Source organism: Monodon monoceros, unplaced genomic scaffold (genome assembly GCF_005190385.1).
Source record: "Monodon monoceros isolate NGI ecotype Baffin Bay Population unplaced genomic scaffold, NGI_Narwhal_1 Super_Scaffold_1, whole genome shotgun sequence".
Taxonomy (NCBI): Eukaryota; Metazoa; Chordata; class Mammalia; order Artiodactyla; family Monodontidae; genus Monodon; species Monodon monoceros.
The window spans coordinates 50,417,372-50,435,611 of NW_021703765.1; the positions used below are offsets into that span (position 1 = coordinate 50,417,372).

Genomic DNA, 18,240 nt, shown 5'->3' on the forward strand with positions numbered 1-18,240 from the left:
ATTCTCATAAGGAGCAAGCAGCCTAGATCCCTCACACGCGCAGTTCACAGTAGAGTTTGCACTCCTATGAGAATCTAATGAGGCCGATGATCTGACAGGAAGCGGAGCTCAGGCAGTGATGCAAGCGATGGGGAGCAGCTGTAAATACAGATGAAGCTTCTCTCCCTTGCCTGCTGCTCACCTCCTGCTGTGCGGCTGGGTTCCTAAGAGGCTACATACTAGTACCATTTAGTGTCCCGGGGGTTGGGGACCCATGCTGTAGGGTACACCATTGTATGTATATACTACCAAATAATTATTCATTTTTCTGTCAATGAATGTTTGGGTTGATCTGATCTGTGACTGAATGTTGTGAATATTTCACAGATGATAGAAGAGTCAAGACATCCTCTTTTTGTAGGTGATTAAGTATAATAGGCATTAAGTTTGTTTTTTTTTGTTTGTTTTTGTTTTTTTTGCGGTACGCGGGCCTCTCACTGTTGTGGCCTTTCCCGCCACGGAGCACAGGCTCCGGACGCGCAGGCTCAGCGGCCATGGCTCACGGGCCCAGCCGCTCCGCGGCATGTGGGATCTTCCCGGACCGGGGCATGAACCTGTGTCCCCTGCATCGGCAGGCGGACTCTCAACCACTGCGCCACCAGGGAAGCCCTAAGTTTATTAATTACATTCAGATTTTCTATATCATTATTTAATTTTTATTTATTTGCAAAGATTATGAAAGGTACTCTATTGGTTCTTTTGTCTGAAAAACCTCTCAGTATTTTTATCTGTTAAAACTCTTAGTACTCCTGTCAATTCCTCTTCTTCTCTAGCAGTTTTTTCTTTGTAAAGTTCATTATGAATGTTTGGCTTATTGGATGGTTTTATCTTAATTAGGACTTATAAGTTTTCTTGGTATAATATTGAGAGTTTTAGGGGGATGGTATTAAATTAGCTATGATTTTTCTGTTCTCAGATAATTAAAAAAAGATTGATAATTCATTAATGCAGCTTTTGTCATAAACGTAGAAATAGTTACGTACTCATGTTACCCTGTAACTAGATGTAAATTCATAACAGCGGCAGTTATGTAATTACATACTTCAGTGATGTTATGGGATGCATCTACTTTATGAGTACTTCGTTTTAACTTCAGAAGTGCCCTTTAAAAAGTTGCTAAACTGTCTGACAGGGAAACTACTATGATTCCTTTTTTTTTTTTTTTTTTTTTTTTTTTTTGGCGGTACACGGGCCTCTCACTGTTGTGGCCTCTCCCGTTGTGGGGCACAGGCTCCGGACGCGCAGGCTCAGTGGCCATGGCTCACGGGCCCAGCCGCTCCGTGGCATGTGGGATCTTCACGGACCGGGGCACGAACCCGTGTCCCCTGCATCGGCAGGCGGACTCTCAACCACTGCGCCACCAGAGAAGCCCATATGATTTTTATTTTTTAAATGAACATATATAATTTAGACAATATGCATTATTGTATATTGAAAAATTAAGAATTTTTTAGTTGCAAGAGTTTCCAAAAGATCTAAACAATTGAAAAAAAGAAAGAAAATTATTCCATTGAGTATAATTTAACATAATATTTTCTGTGACCTCTTTCATTCACTTACATAAGCACAGAGTTTTTTTTTTTTCTTGACTGCATTGGGTCTTCGTTGCTGCGCAGGCTTTCTCTAGCGGTGAGCGGGGGCTACTCTTCATTGCAGTGCGTGGGCTTCTTATTGCAGTGGCTTGTTTTGTTGCAGAGCACAGGCTCAGTAGTTGCAGCGCACAGGCTCAGTAGTTGTGGCACATGGGCTTAGTTGCTCTGCAGCATGTGGGATCTTCCTGGACCAGGGATCGAACCATGTCCCCTGAATTGGCAGGCAGATGCTTAACCACTGCGCCACCAGGAAAGTCCCCTTTTTTTAAAAAATTGGAATATAATTTACATCTAGTGAAATGTATGCATCTTATGTGTTCAGGGTGATCAGTTTTGACAAATGCAAATTCTCTGTAACTCATTTTACAATCAGATTTATAGAACATTTTCATCATCCCAGGAAGTTTTATTGTACCTTTTCCCAGTCAACTGCCCATCTCCCCCAAGTAACCACTGATGTTATATTAGTTTTGTGGGATCTCTCCCATTGCCTGGTGTTTAATACCTGAATGATAATTTTTGATCCTTTGTCGTAAAACATTGTATAAGTAACTACAGTGGTTTGGGTATTTCCTTTAGGGTGGCCAGTCCTTTTTACTGCTGTAAATTAACTGAGAATCATAAAAGTGAATTTAGAAATCATTTAATAGGAACCCTTCATTTTATAGGTGAGAAAACTGACTTGAAATTTAAGTGACTTACTTAGTGTTGTGTAGGAAGTTAGTGCTGAATGTAGATTTATTCATTTTGATTTAATTTTTTTTTTTTTGTTTGTTTGTTTGTTTGTTTTTGCGGTACACGGGCCTCTCACTGTTGTGGCCTGTCCCGTTGCGGAGCACAGGCTCCGGATGCGCAGGCTCAGTGGCTGTGGCTCACGGGCCCAGCCGCTCCGCGGCATGTGGGATCTTTCTGGACCGGGGCACGAACCCGTGTCCCCTGCATTGGCAGGCAGACTCTCAACCACTGCACCACCAGGGAAGCCCTGGTCTAATGTTTTTGATCTAATGATTTTTTCTTCATTTCTGAAATTATATTTTATTTTCTTTGTAATAATGGATATTAAATATGTGCTTTTTAATTATTTTTAACATCTTTAGTGGAGTATAATTGCTTTATAATGTTGTGTTTCTCCTGTATAACAGAGTGAGTCAGCTATACGTACTTTTTTGTTTACACAATTTTTAGAAAATGTTATAGATGAGTTAGACAAGAGGAAAGAATTTAAAGTAGGCTTCATTCATCTAATTTCTGTTTTTTCTTAGCAGTCCTTTTTTGCCCATGTAATTCTTAAAGGAACAAGACCAGAAGAGAAGAAGAAAAAATGGTGGGAACAACTCAGAGAAACTTGTAGTTGAGGGTTTCATAATAAGTCCTTTGAACTAATTTCTTCCCATTTGAGTTTCAGAATAAAGTGAATATTTAATTCTGTCTTAATGTTCCTAGGTATGCAGGTGCCTTGAGAGCTTCAGGGGAAATGGCTTCAGCACAGTATATTACTGCAGGTCAGTATCTTAAATATACTACTTTTCAAGAGGGAGTATGGTATTCAATAAACGTCATTTTTCACTGACAGTTTTTTTAGTATCTTTCTGTTTTCAAAATGTATTTTTAAAACATCACCTCATTAAAATTAGAGTACTTACACTTACATTAAACAACTTGGGACTTTTTTTTTTTTTTGTGGTACGAGGGCCTCTCACTGTTGTGGCCTCTCCCGCTGCAGAGCACAGGTTCCGGACGCGCAGGCTCAGCGGCCATGGCTCACGGGCCCAGCCCCTCCACGGCATGTGGGATCTTCCCAGACTGGGGCATGAACCCGTGTCCCCTGCATCGGCAGGCGGACTCCAACCACTGTGCCACCAGGGAAGCCCTGTAACAGCTTTATTGAGAGATAATTCACATACTGTACTATTCACCCATTTAAATTATACAATTCACTGTTTTCTAGTTTACTCATAGAGTTATGCAGTCATCACCACAATCAAATTTAGAATATTTTCATCACTAGAAAATAAATCCTGTAACAGCAGTCACCCTGTTTCCTGTCACTACTACCAGCCCTGTGCAACCAGTAATCTACTGTCAGTCTGCGGATTTGCCGATTCTAGAATGTTGATATAAATGGAATTGTACAATATATGGTCTGTTTTGATGGCTTCTTTCACTTAGAATGTTTTTGAGGTTCAGCCACATCGTAAACATGTATCAGTACTTCATTCCTTTTTATTGCTGAGTAAGATTCCATTGTATTGGATATATCACATTTCATTTATCCTTTCATCATTGATAAGACATTTGGGTAGTTTCCACTTTTTGACCAATATAAATATTGCTAAACATTTGTGTACAGGTCTGTGTGGACATATGTTTTCATTTCTCTTGGGTATATGTCTAGGAGAGGAATTGTTGGGTCACATGGTAACTATGTGAGGAACTGCCAGACTGTTTTCCAGAGCAGCTGCATCATCTTATATTCCTCCCAGCATGTATGAGGATTCTGATTTCTTTGTATCCTCACTGACACTAGGTATTGAATATCTTTGATTATCACCATTCTAGGGGTGTGAAATGGTATCTCATTGTGGTCAATCATTAATTTGTAATACTATAAACAGTAGGTTTCTTTGCATCATTTGGAATTAGTGAGATTTTCCTCTAACCTTTTTCCCTGAAAGTAGGTTCATTTGTTGAAATGTTTTGTTTTCTTTTTTGAAGATGTTGGGGGTAGGAGTTTATTTATTTATTTATTTTATTTTGCTGTGTTGGGTCTTCGTTTCTGTGCGAGGGCTTTCTGTAGTTGTGGCAAGTGGGGGCCACTCTTCATCGCGGTGCGCGGGCCTCTCACTATCGCAGCCTCTCTTGTTGCGGAGCACAGGCTCCAGACACGCAGGCTCAGTAGTTGTGGCTCACCGACCTAGTTGCCCCGCGGCATGTGGGATCCTCCCAGACCAGGGCTCGAACCCATGTCCCCTGCATTAGCAGGCAGATTCTCAACCTCTGTGCCACCAGGGAAGCCCCCTGAAATGAAGTTTTTACTGGGAAAATGTGATCACATATCTAGTTCATCTTGTAACTTACGTATCTAAGAGTTGCTCAGAATTTCAACAGCTTCTCCAGAGTCTTATAGGAGGCTTGCAGTATTTATGGGATGAAAAATACCGTTCTTTACTTTTTGCTTCTTGATTTTTTAAGTTTTTTATTTTGAAATAAATTTAAATTCACAGAAAAGTTGCAAGAATTCACCAGTTACTAACTTTTTGTCACATCTGGTTCATCATTCTGTGTAATGCATGTTCTTTTTTTCTGAACCATTTGAGAATAAGTTGCAGACATCCTGTTTTTTGTTCCTGAATACCTCAGTATGTATTTCCTGAGAATAAGGACATTCATAACCACAAGATGGTTATTTTTCAAAGTCTGGGAGTTTAACACTGATGTTAACTTATAATACTGACTTGATTAAATTTTGCCAATTAACCCTGTATTGCCCATTATAAAGTTGTTTTCCTTTTTTGCTTCAGGAGCCAATCTAGGATCACACATTGCACTTAGTTATGTTGTTATGTCTCATTAGTCTCTTAATGTATAGTGTGTCTTTTGACCTTTTTCTTTGAAACTAATGAAATATTTGAGATGCTCTGTTCATGGTATATATTAAATTAAATCATCTGTGTTTTTTTCTTGTTTTTTTTTTTTTGGAGAAGTGTATCCTTTAAAGTGTTATTACAATTTAGGCTTTTTTATTTTAAAAATTATTAGCTTAGTAGGGATGCATAATTTCAGCTCTACCTCCTAAAATATTTTTTAAACATTGTGTTTAGTAGTTTTATTCAGGAACATTTCATTGAGTACTTACTTTGTGCTGAGATGTTGTATTTTAGTATTTGCTATGCTAAATAGTCTGTATACTAATGATAACATTTCACATTTTAGTTAACAAAACAATGCAGGATAAGCTAGATTAGAGTTTTGCTATACATGAAGTAAGGGCAAGGTGTGATAGCTAGGGAGTCAACAGAGAAAAAGTATTCTGAACTCAAGAGCAGGGTTGAGTTTATGACCATCATGGGATTTATGGTCATGGTGAGAGAGGATAACATACTTCATTTAAACATACTCCAGATTTCAATACTCAGGAGTTCAGTACACGGGAACCAAGTATGGGCTTAAAGGGAGGAGGGCTGGGAGTGGTTACCTGACGTCCTGATAATGGCGGAACTGTAACATCATGCCTCTGTGATTCCTAGACAGAAGTTATGTGTTGTCTGTATTAAAGTGAATATACCTTGCTTTATTAGGGAAGACAAAAAGGCTGTCAAGGAGAGACAGACATTGTTTATAGCTAGTGATTGCATTATAAAGTCTTCTGGTGAGTTAAGATTTAAAAACATTATTTTCCTATTAGGGATCCAACAATTGAAAAAGGAATAGGTATACTTAAAAATAATAGGCATTTCTTGGTATTAATTGAGACTTAATTTACAGTAGCATGTATTAAATATGTCACTATTTTACTAAGGAAGTATTTGCTTTGTTTTTAAGCCCTTAGAGATTTGTTTGATTCCATGGATAAAACTTCTTCTAGTATTCCACCTATTATTCTACTGCAGTTTTTGCACATGGCTTTTCCACAGTTTGCAGAGAAGGGCGAACAAGGACAATATCTTCAACAGGTAATCAGGGCAAGGTTCTGTGGTTTTTATTTTGTAAATGTAAAATTTAGGCGTCCTACACTTACTGGAGTATATTTGGAAATACAAATAATCAGTCCTCTGTAGTTCACACCACCATTATCTCTTGCCTGGAGAGGTGCAGTAGTCTGTTAACTGATCATCTTCTGCCTTTTGTGGTGTTTCTCTATACAGCCCCAGAATCCTTTTAAAAATGTAAATAAGATTATGTTGGTTTCCTTGTTCAGTACCTCCTAGTGACTTTCTGTCTCAGTCCTAAACAGTCTAGCTCTTGGCTACCTCTCTGAGCTTATCATGTGCCACTCTTCCCCTTGCTCAATTCTCTCCAGATACACTGACTTCCTTGCTATTTTTTAAAAACCCCCCAAGTATCCTCTTTCTGTAGGGCCTTTCCTCTTGTTCCTTTGGCTCCCAGGTGCATGGCTTGCTTCCTCACCTCGTTCAGGTATCATGGCTCAAATGTCAAGGCATCAGAGAGGCTTTCCTTGACAGTCCTATTGAAATAGCACACTTCCCTTCCCCTAATCACTTCCTTTTTTTTTTTTAACATCTTTATTGGAGTATAATTGCTTTACAATGGTGTGTTAGTTTCTGCTTTATAACAGCGTGAATCAGCTATACATATACATATATCCCCATATCTCCTCCCTCTTGCATCTCCCTCCCATCCTCCCTATCCCACCCCTCTAGGTGGTCACAGAGCACCTAGCTCATCTCCGTGTGCTATGCAGCTGCTTCCCACTAGCTATCTGTTTTACATTTGGTAGTGTATATATGTCCATGCCACTCTCTCACTTCGTCCCAGCTTATCCTTCCCCCTCCCCGTGTCCTCAAGTCCATTCTCTACGTCTTTATTCATGTCCTGCCCCTAGGTTCTTCAGAACCGTTTTTTTTTTTCAAGATTCCATGTATATGTGTTAGCATACGGTATTTTTCTCTTTCTGACTTACTTCACTGTGTATGACAGACTCTAGGTCCATCCACCTCACTACAAATAACTCAATTTTGTTTCTTTTATGGCTGAGTAATATTCCATTGTATATATGTGCCACATCTTCTTTATCCATTCATCTGTTGATGGACACTTAGGTTGCTTCCATGTCCTGGCTATTGTAAATAGAACTGCAATGAACATTGTGGTACATGTCTCTTTTTGAATTATGGTTTTCTCAGGGTATATGCCCAGTAGTGAGATTGCTGGGTCATATGGTAGTTCTATTTGTAGTTTTTAAAGGAACCTCCATATTGTTCTCTATAGTGGCTGTATCAATTTACATTCCCACCAACAGTGCAAGAGGTTTCCCTTTTCTCCACACCCTCTCCAGCATTTATTGTTTGTAGATTTTTCGATGATGGCCATTCTGACCAGTGTGAGGTGGTACCTCGTTGTAGTTTTTTTTTTTTTTTGCGGTACGCGGGCCTCTCACTGTTGTGGCCTCTCCCGTTATGGAGCACATGCTCCAGACGTGCAGACTCAGCGACCATGGCTCACGGGCCCAGCCGCTCTGCGGCACGTGGGATCTTCCCGGACCGGGGCACGAACCTGTGTCCCCTGCATCGGCATGCGGACTCTCAACCACTGCACCACCATGGAAGCCCCTCATTGTAGTTTTGATTTTCATTTCTCTAATGATTAGTGATGTTGAGTATCCTTCATGTGTTTGTTGGCAATCCCCTAATCACTTTCTGCTCCCATATTGCTTTTTTTCCCTTCATAACCCTCTCTTTACTTGAATTTGTTATATTTTGTTTATGTTCCCCATTAGAACTTTTTCTATTTTGTTGACTGTTATGTATTCCTAGTGTCTAGAATAGTGTTTAGCATAATGATGAATTCACGAAACATCTCTTGAATGAATGAATAAACTATTCTGGAATTCTTCATTGTTTTGAAGATCATATAATATTTAATTTGGCTTAATATTTTTTAAGAAAAAAACTTCCTTCCCCTTCTCTAAGGAAACAGTAATTACTTTGGAAGGATTTTATAGATCAAACACTGTAATAGCCAGGATTACTTACTGTGTCACTTTTAAAATTACAGGATGCTAATGAATGTTGGATACAAATGATGCGAGTATTGCAACAGAAATTGGAAGCTATAGAGGATGATACTGTTAAAGAGGTAATTGAAATATATTTGTGAATATAGACTTTGATTCTCTATCCCACCCCCACCCTAAAGTCTTAGTTCATCTTAATAGGTAGACATGTACTTGAATACTTTAGATGCTGAATCTGTAGTTGGAACTTGACAGCTTGCATTTGATGCTTGAATTCAATGCATTATTTGCTAAATTTAATCAATTGAGATTATTAAGCATCTGTAATTTTTTGGTAATATTTTTTGATCAGTAGAAGAATTTTACAGAAAGGGATTACATTTTAAAAAGTCTAAATGTGTGTTACTAAACTGGATTGTGTGGGAGCCAATGTACATTAATATCCATATGAAGTAAAGTTGGAATTTTTATTTCATCTTAACTTTTGCAGACAGATTCTTCATCTGCACCAGCAGTGACACCTTCTAAAAAGAAAAGTTTAATTGATCAGTTCTTCGGAGTTGAATTTGAAACTACGTATCCTTATGAGCCAAGATTAGTATGACTGTAATCGTAACTTAGAAGTGAATTGTATAAATAGCGTTGTTGCCTGGAGTGGTGGGTGGGATATGAAGGAAAATTCTTCAGAGGTTTTTATGCTTAAAAAATATGGAAATTAGGAATTTGGAAAAATACACCCTTTGGAGTGCTTTTGAAGTTTAGATAAATGTACTCTTTAAGGACATTCATATTTTTTCCTAAGAACACCTTTAGCAGAATACCTCATTAATTCACCTCATAGAGAATTAATTTTTAATTATGAAATGGGATAAATCAGCTAAATTATATACATGAGATTGATATAATTAATAAAACATGAATTTAGGAGAATACTATTTTCTACATCATGGGTGGAAACTTAGAAAAAGATTTGTTTATCTATTGTTGGGTTATTAAGACCATTTTAAGACTATAAATACCAACTTATATTTGTTGAGAGTTTATCCTTTTACACACATTCATTAATCCGTATTGTTGGTAAGTGAATGAGCATTTTTAAGTATATTAGAATGAATCTCTATTGGAAGACTGAAATGTTTTAAATACCAGTGAATGATGCTATTAATTTTAATAGCATTAGGATAACTTATTCAAGATTATATAACAAATTGAATGCCTATTGGCAAATTCCTTATCTTATTTTTCAAAGCATGAAATGTACAGAATCTGAAGAAGAAGAAGTCAGTAAAGGAAAGGAAAGTCAGCTTCAGCTTAGCTGTTTTATCAATCAAGAAGTCAAGTATCTTTTTACAGGACTTAAGCTGGTAAGGATAATTGCAGTTCCTCCCCATTGTTCATAGATTCTGTATTTGCAAATACACCTACTTGCTAAAATGTATTTGTAACCCCAACATCAGTACTCATGGTGCTTTCATGGTCATTTGTAGATATGCACAGGGTGACAAAAATTTTGAGTTGCCTGACTCACACTGTTTCACCTGAGGTCCCCAAAGGTGATGCTCTGCCTTTTTTTTTTTTTTGCGCCATGCGGGCCTCTCACTGTTGTGGCGTCTCCCATTGCGGAGCACAGGCTCCGGACGCGCAGGCTCAGCGGCCATGGCTCACGGGCCCAGCCACTCCGTGGCATGTGAGATCTTCCCGGACCGGGACACGAACCTGTGTCCCCTGCATCGGCAGGCGGACTCTCAACCACTGCGCCACCAGGGAATCCCGCTCTGCCTTCTTGTTTCAGTGCTCATACTATAAACAAGTACCCTTTTTGCGGTAATTTTAATGCCACATTTCTTGCATTTTTGTGCTTTTTGTTGGTGATCTTGCTGTTTATAATGGCCTTCAGACATAATGCTGAAGTGCTGTCTGGTGTTCTAAGTGCAAGAAGGCTGTGATGTGCCTTAAGGAGAAAATAACCTTTGTTAGATAAGCTTCATTCAGGGATGAGTTATAGTTTACTTGGCTGTGAGTTCAGTGTATGTTAAGGTGTCATTAAATAGCAGAAACACACATAAAACAAGGTTGTGTATTGATTGGTTGACAAAAATGTTGTGGCCAGAGGCTCGAAGGAGGCCTCTGAGGGTATTATAATAAGGATATATTAATAATTGTGAGGTAAAAACTGGGGTTGTACTGTGCAAATACGGGCATGTAGTCATTCTGCCATTGCAATAGTATTAAAGTTGAGGCCCTAGAATTTAAGTGACTTAATTAGTTTGTGGCAGAGCCAGAAATAAAACTTGCTTGTCTTATTATTCAGTTAGTACTGTATTCCTAGTGCCATACTAAAGAATCCACCCTAATGAGCAGATGGATAAAATAGAACAATTTTGCTTGCCTAACATTTATTTGATATGGTTTGGGGGAATATGTACATCTCTTGAATGATGGGCAGTGAATTGGGGCAGGGATTACATTGAAAACAAGATTATTTGTTGTCAGGGAGCTCCCATTTACAGTTTGGGGTAAGATTGGTTGGGGGAAGTATTGGTAAATGTTTCTATAAGAAACAGATAGATAAATAGTGCTATTCTTTGCCCTGTGATACTGAGGGGAGAGGTGTGGTGAGGCATAATGGCTTTTAAGAGAAGTTCACTTGAAAAGCATACGTAAATATATGCAAATCAATCAATGTGATAAACCATATTAACAAATTGAAGGAGAAAAACCATATATGATCATCTCTCTAGATGCAGTAAAAGCTTTCCCCAGAATTCAGTACCCATTTATGATATAAACCCTTCAGAAAGTAGGCATAGAGGGAACTTAGCTCAACATAATAAAGATCATATATGACAAACCCACAGCCAACATCGTTCTCAATGGTGAAAAACTGAAACAATTTCCTCTAAGATCAGGAACAAGACAAGGTTGTCCACTCTCACCACTGTTATTCAACATAGTTTTGGGAGTTTTAGCCACAGCAATCAGAGAAGAAAAAGAAATAAGAGGAATCCAAATCGGAAAAGAAGAAGTAAAGCTGCCACTATTTGCAGAAGACATGATACTGTACATAGATAATCCTAAAGATGCTACCAGAAAACTACTAGAACTAATCAATGAATTTGGTAAAGTAGTAGGATACAAGATTAATGCACAGAAATCTCTTGCATTCCTATACACATGATGAAAAATCTGAAAGAGAAATTAAGGGAACACTCCCATTTACCATTGCAACAAAAAGAATAAAATACCTAGGAATAAACCTACCTAAGGAGACAAAAGACCTGTACACAGAAAAGTATAAGACACTGATGAAAGAAATTAAAGATGATACTAACAGATGGAGAGATATACCATGTTCTTGGATTGGAAGAATCAACATTGTGAAAATGTCTGTACTACCCAAAGCAATCTACAGATTCAGTGTAATCCATATCAAACTACCAATGGCATTTTTCACAGAACTAGAACAAAAAATTTCACAATTTGTATGGAAACACAAAAGACCCTGAATAGCCGAAGCGATTTTTTTTTTTTTTTTTTTTTTTGGTGGTATGCGGGCCTCTCACTGTTGTGGCCTCTCCCGTTGCGGAGCAGAGGCTCTGGACGCTCAGGCTCAGCGGCCATGGCTCACGGGCCCAGCCGCTCCACGGAATGTGGGGTCCTCCCGGACCGGGGCACGAGCCTGTATCCCCTGCTTCGGCAGGCAGACTCTCAACCACTGCACCACCAGGGAAGCCCCAAAGCAATCTTGAGAAAGAAAAACGGAGCTGGAGGAATCAGGTTCCCGAACTTCAGACTATACTACAAAGCTACAGTAATCAAGACAGTATGGTACTGGCACAAAAACAGAAATATAGATCAATGGAACAGGATAGAAAGCCCAGAGATAAACCCACGCACATATGGTCACCTTATCTTTGATAAAAGAGACAAGAATATACAATGGAGAAAAGACAGCCTCTTCAGTAAGTGGTGCTGGGAAAAGTGGACAGCTACATGTAAAAGAATGAAATTAGAACACTCCCTAACACCATACACAACAATAAACTCAAAATGGATTAAAAACCTAAATGTAAGGCTAGACACTATAAAACTCTTAGAGGAAAATATAGGCAGAACACTCTTTGACATAAATCACAGCAAGATCCTTTTTGACCCACCTCCTAGAGAAATGGGAATAAAAACAAAAACAAATGGGAACTAATGAAACTTAAAAGCTTTTGCACAGCAAAAGGAAACATAAACAAGGTGAAAAGACAACCCTCAGAATGGGAGAAAATATGTGCAAATGAAGCAACTGACAAAGGAGTAATCTGCAAAATTTACAAGCAGCTCATGCAGCTCAATAACAAAAAAACAAACAACCCAATCCAAAAATGGGCAGAAGACCTAAATAAACATTTCTCCAAAGAAGATATACAGACTGCCAACAAACACATGAAAGGATGCTCAACATCACTAATCATTAGAGAAATGCAAATCACAACTACAATGAGGTATCACCTCATTATAAGTCAGAATGCCCATCATCAAAAAATCTACAAACAATGCTGGAGAGGGCGTGGAGAAAAGGGAGCCCTCTTGCACTGTTGGTGGGAATGTAAATTGATACAGCCACTATGGAGAACCATATGGAGGTTCCTTAAAAAACTAAAAACGGAGTTACCATACCACCCAGCAGTCTCACTACTGGGCATATACCCTGAGAAAACCATAATTCAAAAAGGGTCATGTACCACAATGTTCATTGCAGCTCTATTTACAATAGCCAGGACATGGAAGCAACCTAAGTGTCCATCGACAGATGACTGGATAAAGAAGATGTGGCACATACATACAATGGAATATTACTCAGCCATAAAAAGAAACGAAATTGAGTTATTTGTAGTGAGGTGGATGGACCTAGAATCTGTCATACAGAGTGAAGTGAGTCAGAAAGAGAAAAACAAATACCATATGCTAACACATATATATGGAATCTAAGGGAAAGAAATGGTTCTGAAGAACCTAGGGGCAGGACAGGAATGAAGATGCAGACGTAGAGAATGGACTTGAGGACAAGGTGAGGGGGAAGGGTAAGCTGGGAAGAAGTGAGAGAGTGGCATGGACATATACAGTACCAAATGTAAAATAGATAGCTAGTGGGAAGCAGCCACACGGCACAGGGAGATCAGCTCGGTGCTTTGTCACCACCTAGAGGGGTGGCATAGGGAGGATGGGAGGGAGAAGCAAGAGGGAGGAGATATGGGGATATATGTATATGTATAGCTGATTCACTTTATTATAAGCAGAAACTAACACACCATTGTATACTCAAATAAAGATGTTAAAAAAAAAGTAAAAATAAAAATAAAAGCATACAGATACTAGCTTACCACCCCAAGTCCTATAAAAAATTATTATGCAAGTTTTGGGGCATCAAAATATGATGTAAATGTTAATTGGAGAGTGTGGTATAGAATGTTTCGGCAGGGACTCTCCAGGGTGTATTCTTCGTAATTTTATAAAATTCCGGGAAAACTAAGTATACCTGGAACTTCTAGATGATCATGAATTGATGATAATGATATGTAGCTTACCTGATGAGTAACATTGTACCATATATCCTTTCTTTAATAACATGTATTAATGAGATGTTGTATTTGTTGTCTTGGTAATTTTTTAGATTTCTTATCATCATTCGTTTTATTTTTGAGTAATTTTGCTCCACATTTCTTTACCTCTTTGTTGCCAGATAAACTTGGTTAAATGTTAAAAAGCTACTCCATGGTGCTTTCTTTTGTAATTAGTAATTTAAAAAAATCAAACCTGAAACAATTTTTATACAAGTATAACATGCTTGTTGAACATAGAATATATACCAAATAGTTCTCCAAGTTTTCTCCATGTACAAACTCATGTAATTCTAACAACAGCACTGTCACGTTAAATGCTGTTAGCACCATTTACAGATCATGCACCATTTACAGATGATGCCCAGAGGGATAACTGTCTTGCTCAGTGTCACACAGGCTGTAAGGAGTGGAATGGCAGACATGATGGTTATAAGATATAATGGCTAAAGGCTTTCCCACATTTATTAGATTAACAGAGGTTTTCTGTGTTACGACTTTGCTCAGATTTAACAATAACTGATTGTTCTGGAAGGCTTTGCTAAATCGTAAAGAACAAGGATTATCTGCATTCTCTTAATTTTCTTCTAATATGAATATTCTGTTGATCCATAAGTAGAGGAATACCATGAAAGGCTTCCTTAGGTTGTATAAAATACAGTATAAACTCTCAGAATCTGAGCATTTGGGTCATAATTAAAAGACTTCAAATATTATTTACATTCTGAGGAGTTCATGCCAGTAAAAATTGATGCCTTTTAAGAACTGAACCATATCTAAAAGCCTTCCCACATTGTCTTCATTCAAACTATTTCTCAGGGGTATAAATCCGTTGACGTCCTGTGTGTTGTCTATTAATTAGTAGTGCTGATAATTTTTAAAAGAATTAAATAACTGTATTGCAGAAGAAAATTCTTTAATGTTTGGACTTCTGTTATGTTCTTTTTTAGCGACTTCAGGAAGAAATCACCAAACAGTCTCCAACATTGCAAAGAAATGCTTTGTACATCAAATCTGTAAGTTTTGGAATCCAGTTCCATTTACTAGAAAGGTTTCCAGCTAATTAATGTTACCCAGTCTTTGTTTTTACCAAACTGAGGAATTAAAAATTTGTGTGGTATTTGTATGTTACAGAATTTCTTTCCACTTTGTCTCCTCAGTCCAAGATCAGCCGGTTGCCTGCTTACTTGACTATTCAGATGGTTCGATTTTTTTATAAAGAGAAGGAATCTGTGAATGCCAAAGTTCTTAAGGTTAGTAACGAACTTTACTATAATGAATTATTGTAATTCTTTGAAGGTAATTCATAACTTACAATAGGTTTCTTTATTCTTTTAGGGATAAACTCACTTTAAAATACTATAAATAGGGAAGTTAGTAACATTAGACAAGTGGTTCTTAATCAAGAATATATATTGGAATTATCTATTGTCCTTTTTATTTTAAATCATACACACGCCTGCCCCTCAACTGCCACCAAGCATCTGATTAAGTGGGGCCTTAGTAGGTCTTACATTTTTCAAAAGATTCCCAGGTAATTCTGATGGATGCCCTCCATTCCCCAGAAATATTGCCCTAGACCAGATCCTCAATTCCAGAGATACTAGTCCAGTAGGTTTGGGGATGGGAGTGGGGTAAGGGGCAATATAGCACACTCTATTCTAGGCGGTTTCTTTCTTCCAGGTGAAAGGAGAGTGTTAAATTACTGGTGCCCAAGGAATACTTAAATTGTAATTGTTTGATGTCAGAGCTAACCTTATGATTTATCTGTTTTGTTGAACTGTAGCTCTGCTGTGCATCCATAGAGTCTGATCCTTGGGAGAGGTATATATAATTTTAGCCTCTTGAGCTGAAATTTATAATACATTTTCAGATATACTTAGGGTCATATGAACAGGTTAAATGTAGTTGAAGTATCTGCTAGTCTAGTATTTCTGAAATGCTTCTTTTATTGTTTAAATTAAAAAAAAAACTTATTTGGCTGCGTTGGGTCTTAGTTGCAGCACACGGGATCTTCATTGCGGCATGCGGGATCTTTCGTTGTGGCGCATGGGCTCTTTGCAGCATGCGGGCTTCTCTCTAGTGGCACGTGGGCCCTAGAGCATGTGGGCTCAGTAGTTGCAGCACTCGGGCTCTCTAGTTGTGGCGCACGGGCTGCAGAGCGCACAGCCTCAGTAATTGCAGCATGTGGGCTCTCTAGTTGTGGTGTGTGGGGCTCCAGAGCACATGGGCTCAGTAGTTGTGGCACATGGGCTATCTAGTTGTGCGTGGGCTCTAGAGCACGCAGGCTTAGTTGCTCCGTGGCATATGGGATCTTAGTTCCCTTACCAGGGATTGAACCCGTGTCCCCTGTATTGGGAGGTGGATTCTTAACCACTGGGCCACCAGGGAAGTCCCTGTTGTTTAAGTTTTTGGTAACTCCTCTGCGATCAGTTTCATGGGTTAAAATGTTTAATGGAAAAGTTAAAAATTTTTTATCTTAAAGTTAGGACTACGGGCTTCCCTGGTGGCACACTGGTTGAGAGTCCACCTGCCGGTGCAGGGGACACGGGTTCGTGCCCTGGTCCGGGAGGATCCCGCATGCCGCAGAGCGGCTAGGCCCGTGAGCCATGGCCGCTGAGCCTGCGCGTCCGGAGCCTGTGCTCCGCAATGGGAGAGGCCACAACAGTGAGAGGCCTGCGTACCGCAAAAAAAAAAAAAAAAAAAAGTTAGGACCAGATTGAAAATAAACATATTTTCAAATGCATAGATTTCCACGTGATTTTTACAGTTCTTATTTTCAACTTTATTTGAATATGAAAGCAGTACTTTAAAAAGTGTGATAAATATTTTAAATAACTACCTTTATAAGTCTGTTTACCCTTTTCCTTTTGGTTTGTATATAGGATGTTAAATTTCCTCTTATGTTGGATGTGTACGAACTGTGTACACCAGAACTTCAAGAGAAAATGATTTCTTTTCGATCAAAATTCAAGGATCTGGAAGATAAAAAAGTAAATCATCAGCCAAAGACAGTAGGTTCTTATTGGTCATTTTCTAATCTTAATATGTTTACCTTTAATCTGTGTCCAGTATTCATTTTATATTGTTAACCTATTAGTAAAAATGGATGAACCTGTGTTTAGCATATATACAAATCTTGCAGATAGTGGTGCAAGCCCTTAAAGTTTTAGGTGTGTTTTAGCATAAGAAAAAGAACTCTAGCTATGCTAAATGGGTCCTTTGTGGTAGAATAAACTTAATATTTTCTTTTCCCATAAAAATCTTCAGCTTATATTCCTTTTATATCAATATTTATTTCCTCAAAGCACTTCACGTAAAATCTTGCCTTGTAAAATTCAGAGTATTTTATTATTTTCCTTGTGAGGCATCTCCATTTTTTAAAATGGAGTTAGTGTTATCGAATATTGCTTCATTATGCCCACTGTGACAACTTAAGTCATATCTTTTAACAAGCACCTATAACTGTTAAAATTATAACCTTAGCAACTTTATATATTTAATAAATTGTATATTTTAAATTCAGAGAAGGGACAGCTGAATTATATGTTGGATTGTTTTCTTCAAAAGGAAAAAGATATTTCCTGGTAAATAGGAATATTTCCAGTGTGATATTATATACCAAATTTTAAAACTAAATTCTTCTGCAGGTTACTGTGTGTGTGTGTTAAAAGCAATTTTAAAAAAATTAAACTTTATTTTGAGATAATTGTAGAATCACATGAAGTTATAGGAAATAATAGAGCTCCTGAGTACCTTTTACCCAGTTTCTCCTAGTGGTAACATCTTGCAAAGCTGTAATACAATATCACAACCAGGATACTGACTTTGATGTAGTCTAGATGCAGTACATTTCCTCTACCACAACGATCCCTCATGCTGCCCCTTTGTAGCCAAATCCACTCTCCTTTCCCCCTACCCCCTTCTTTTTTAAAAAAAAATAAATTAATTACTTTTTGGCTGTGTTGGGTCTTTGTTGCTGGTGCAGGCTTTCTCTGGTCGTGTGCGGTGACTGGGGGCTCTTCTTTGTGTGGTGTGCAGGCTTCTCGTTGTGGTGACTTTTCTTGTTGCGGAGCATGGGCTCTAGGCGTGCAGGCTTCAGCAGTTGTGGCTCACAGGCTCAGTAGTTGTGGCGTGTGGGCTTCAGTAGTTGTGGCTCACGGGCTCCAGAGTGCAGGCTCAGTAGTTGTGGCGCACGGGCCTAGTTGCTCCGCGGCATGTGAGATCTTCCCAGACTAGGGCTCGAATCCGTGTCCCCTGCATTGGCAGGCAGATTGTTAACCACTGAGCCACCAGGAAAGTCCAC

The 18,240-nt window shown here is 38.6% G+C and overlaps 1 protein-coding gene across 1 annotated transcript in view; it reads left to right on the top strand.

Annotated features, from left to right (window-relative positions):
* The window catches only part of USP14 (ubiquitin specific peptidase 14), a 46,206-nt gene that overhangs the window by 22,563 nt on the left and 5,403 nt on the right, over positions 1 to 18,240 (top strand). The window contains exons 6-13 of the mRNA XM_029222001.1: positions 3,075 to 3,133; positions 6,174 to 6,304; positions 8,367 to 8,447; positions 8,816 to 8,901; positions 9,575 to 9,689; positions 14,885 to 14,950; positions 15,095 to 15,187; positions 16,820 to 16,948. Coding sequence (XP_029077834.1) covers positions 3,075 to 3,133; positions 6,174 to 6,304; positions 8,367 to 8,447; positions 8,816 to 8,901; positions 9,575 to 9,689; positions 14,885 to 14,950; positions 15,095 to 15,187; positions 16,820 to 16,948 — 760 coding nt within the window. The remainder of the gene's footprint in view (positions 1 to 3,074; positions 3,134 to 6,173; positions 6,305 to 8,366; positions 8,448 to 8,815; positions 8,902 to 9,574; positions 9,690 to 14,884; positions 14,951 to 15,094; positions 15,188 to 16,819; positions 16,949 to 18,240) is intronic.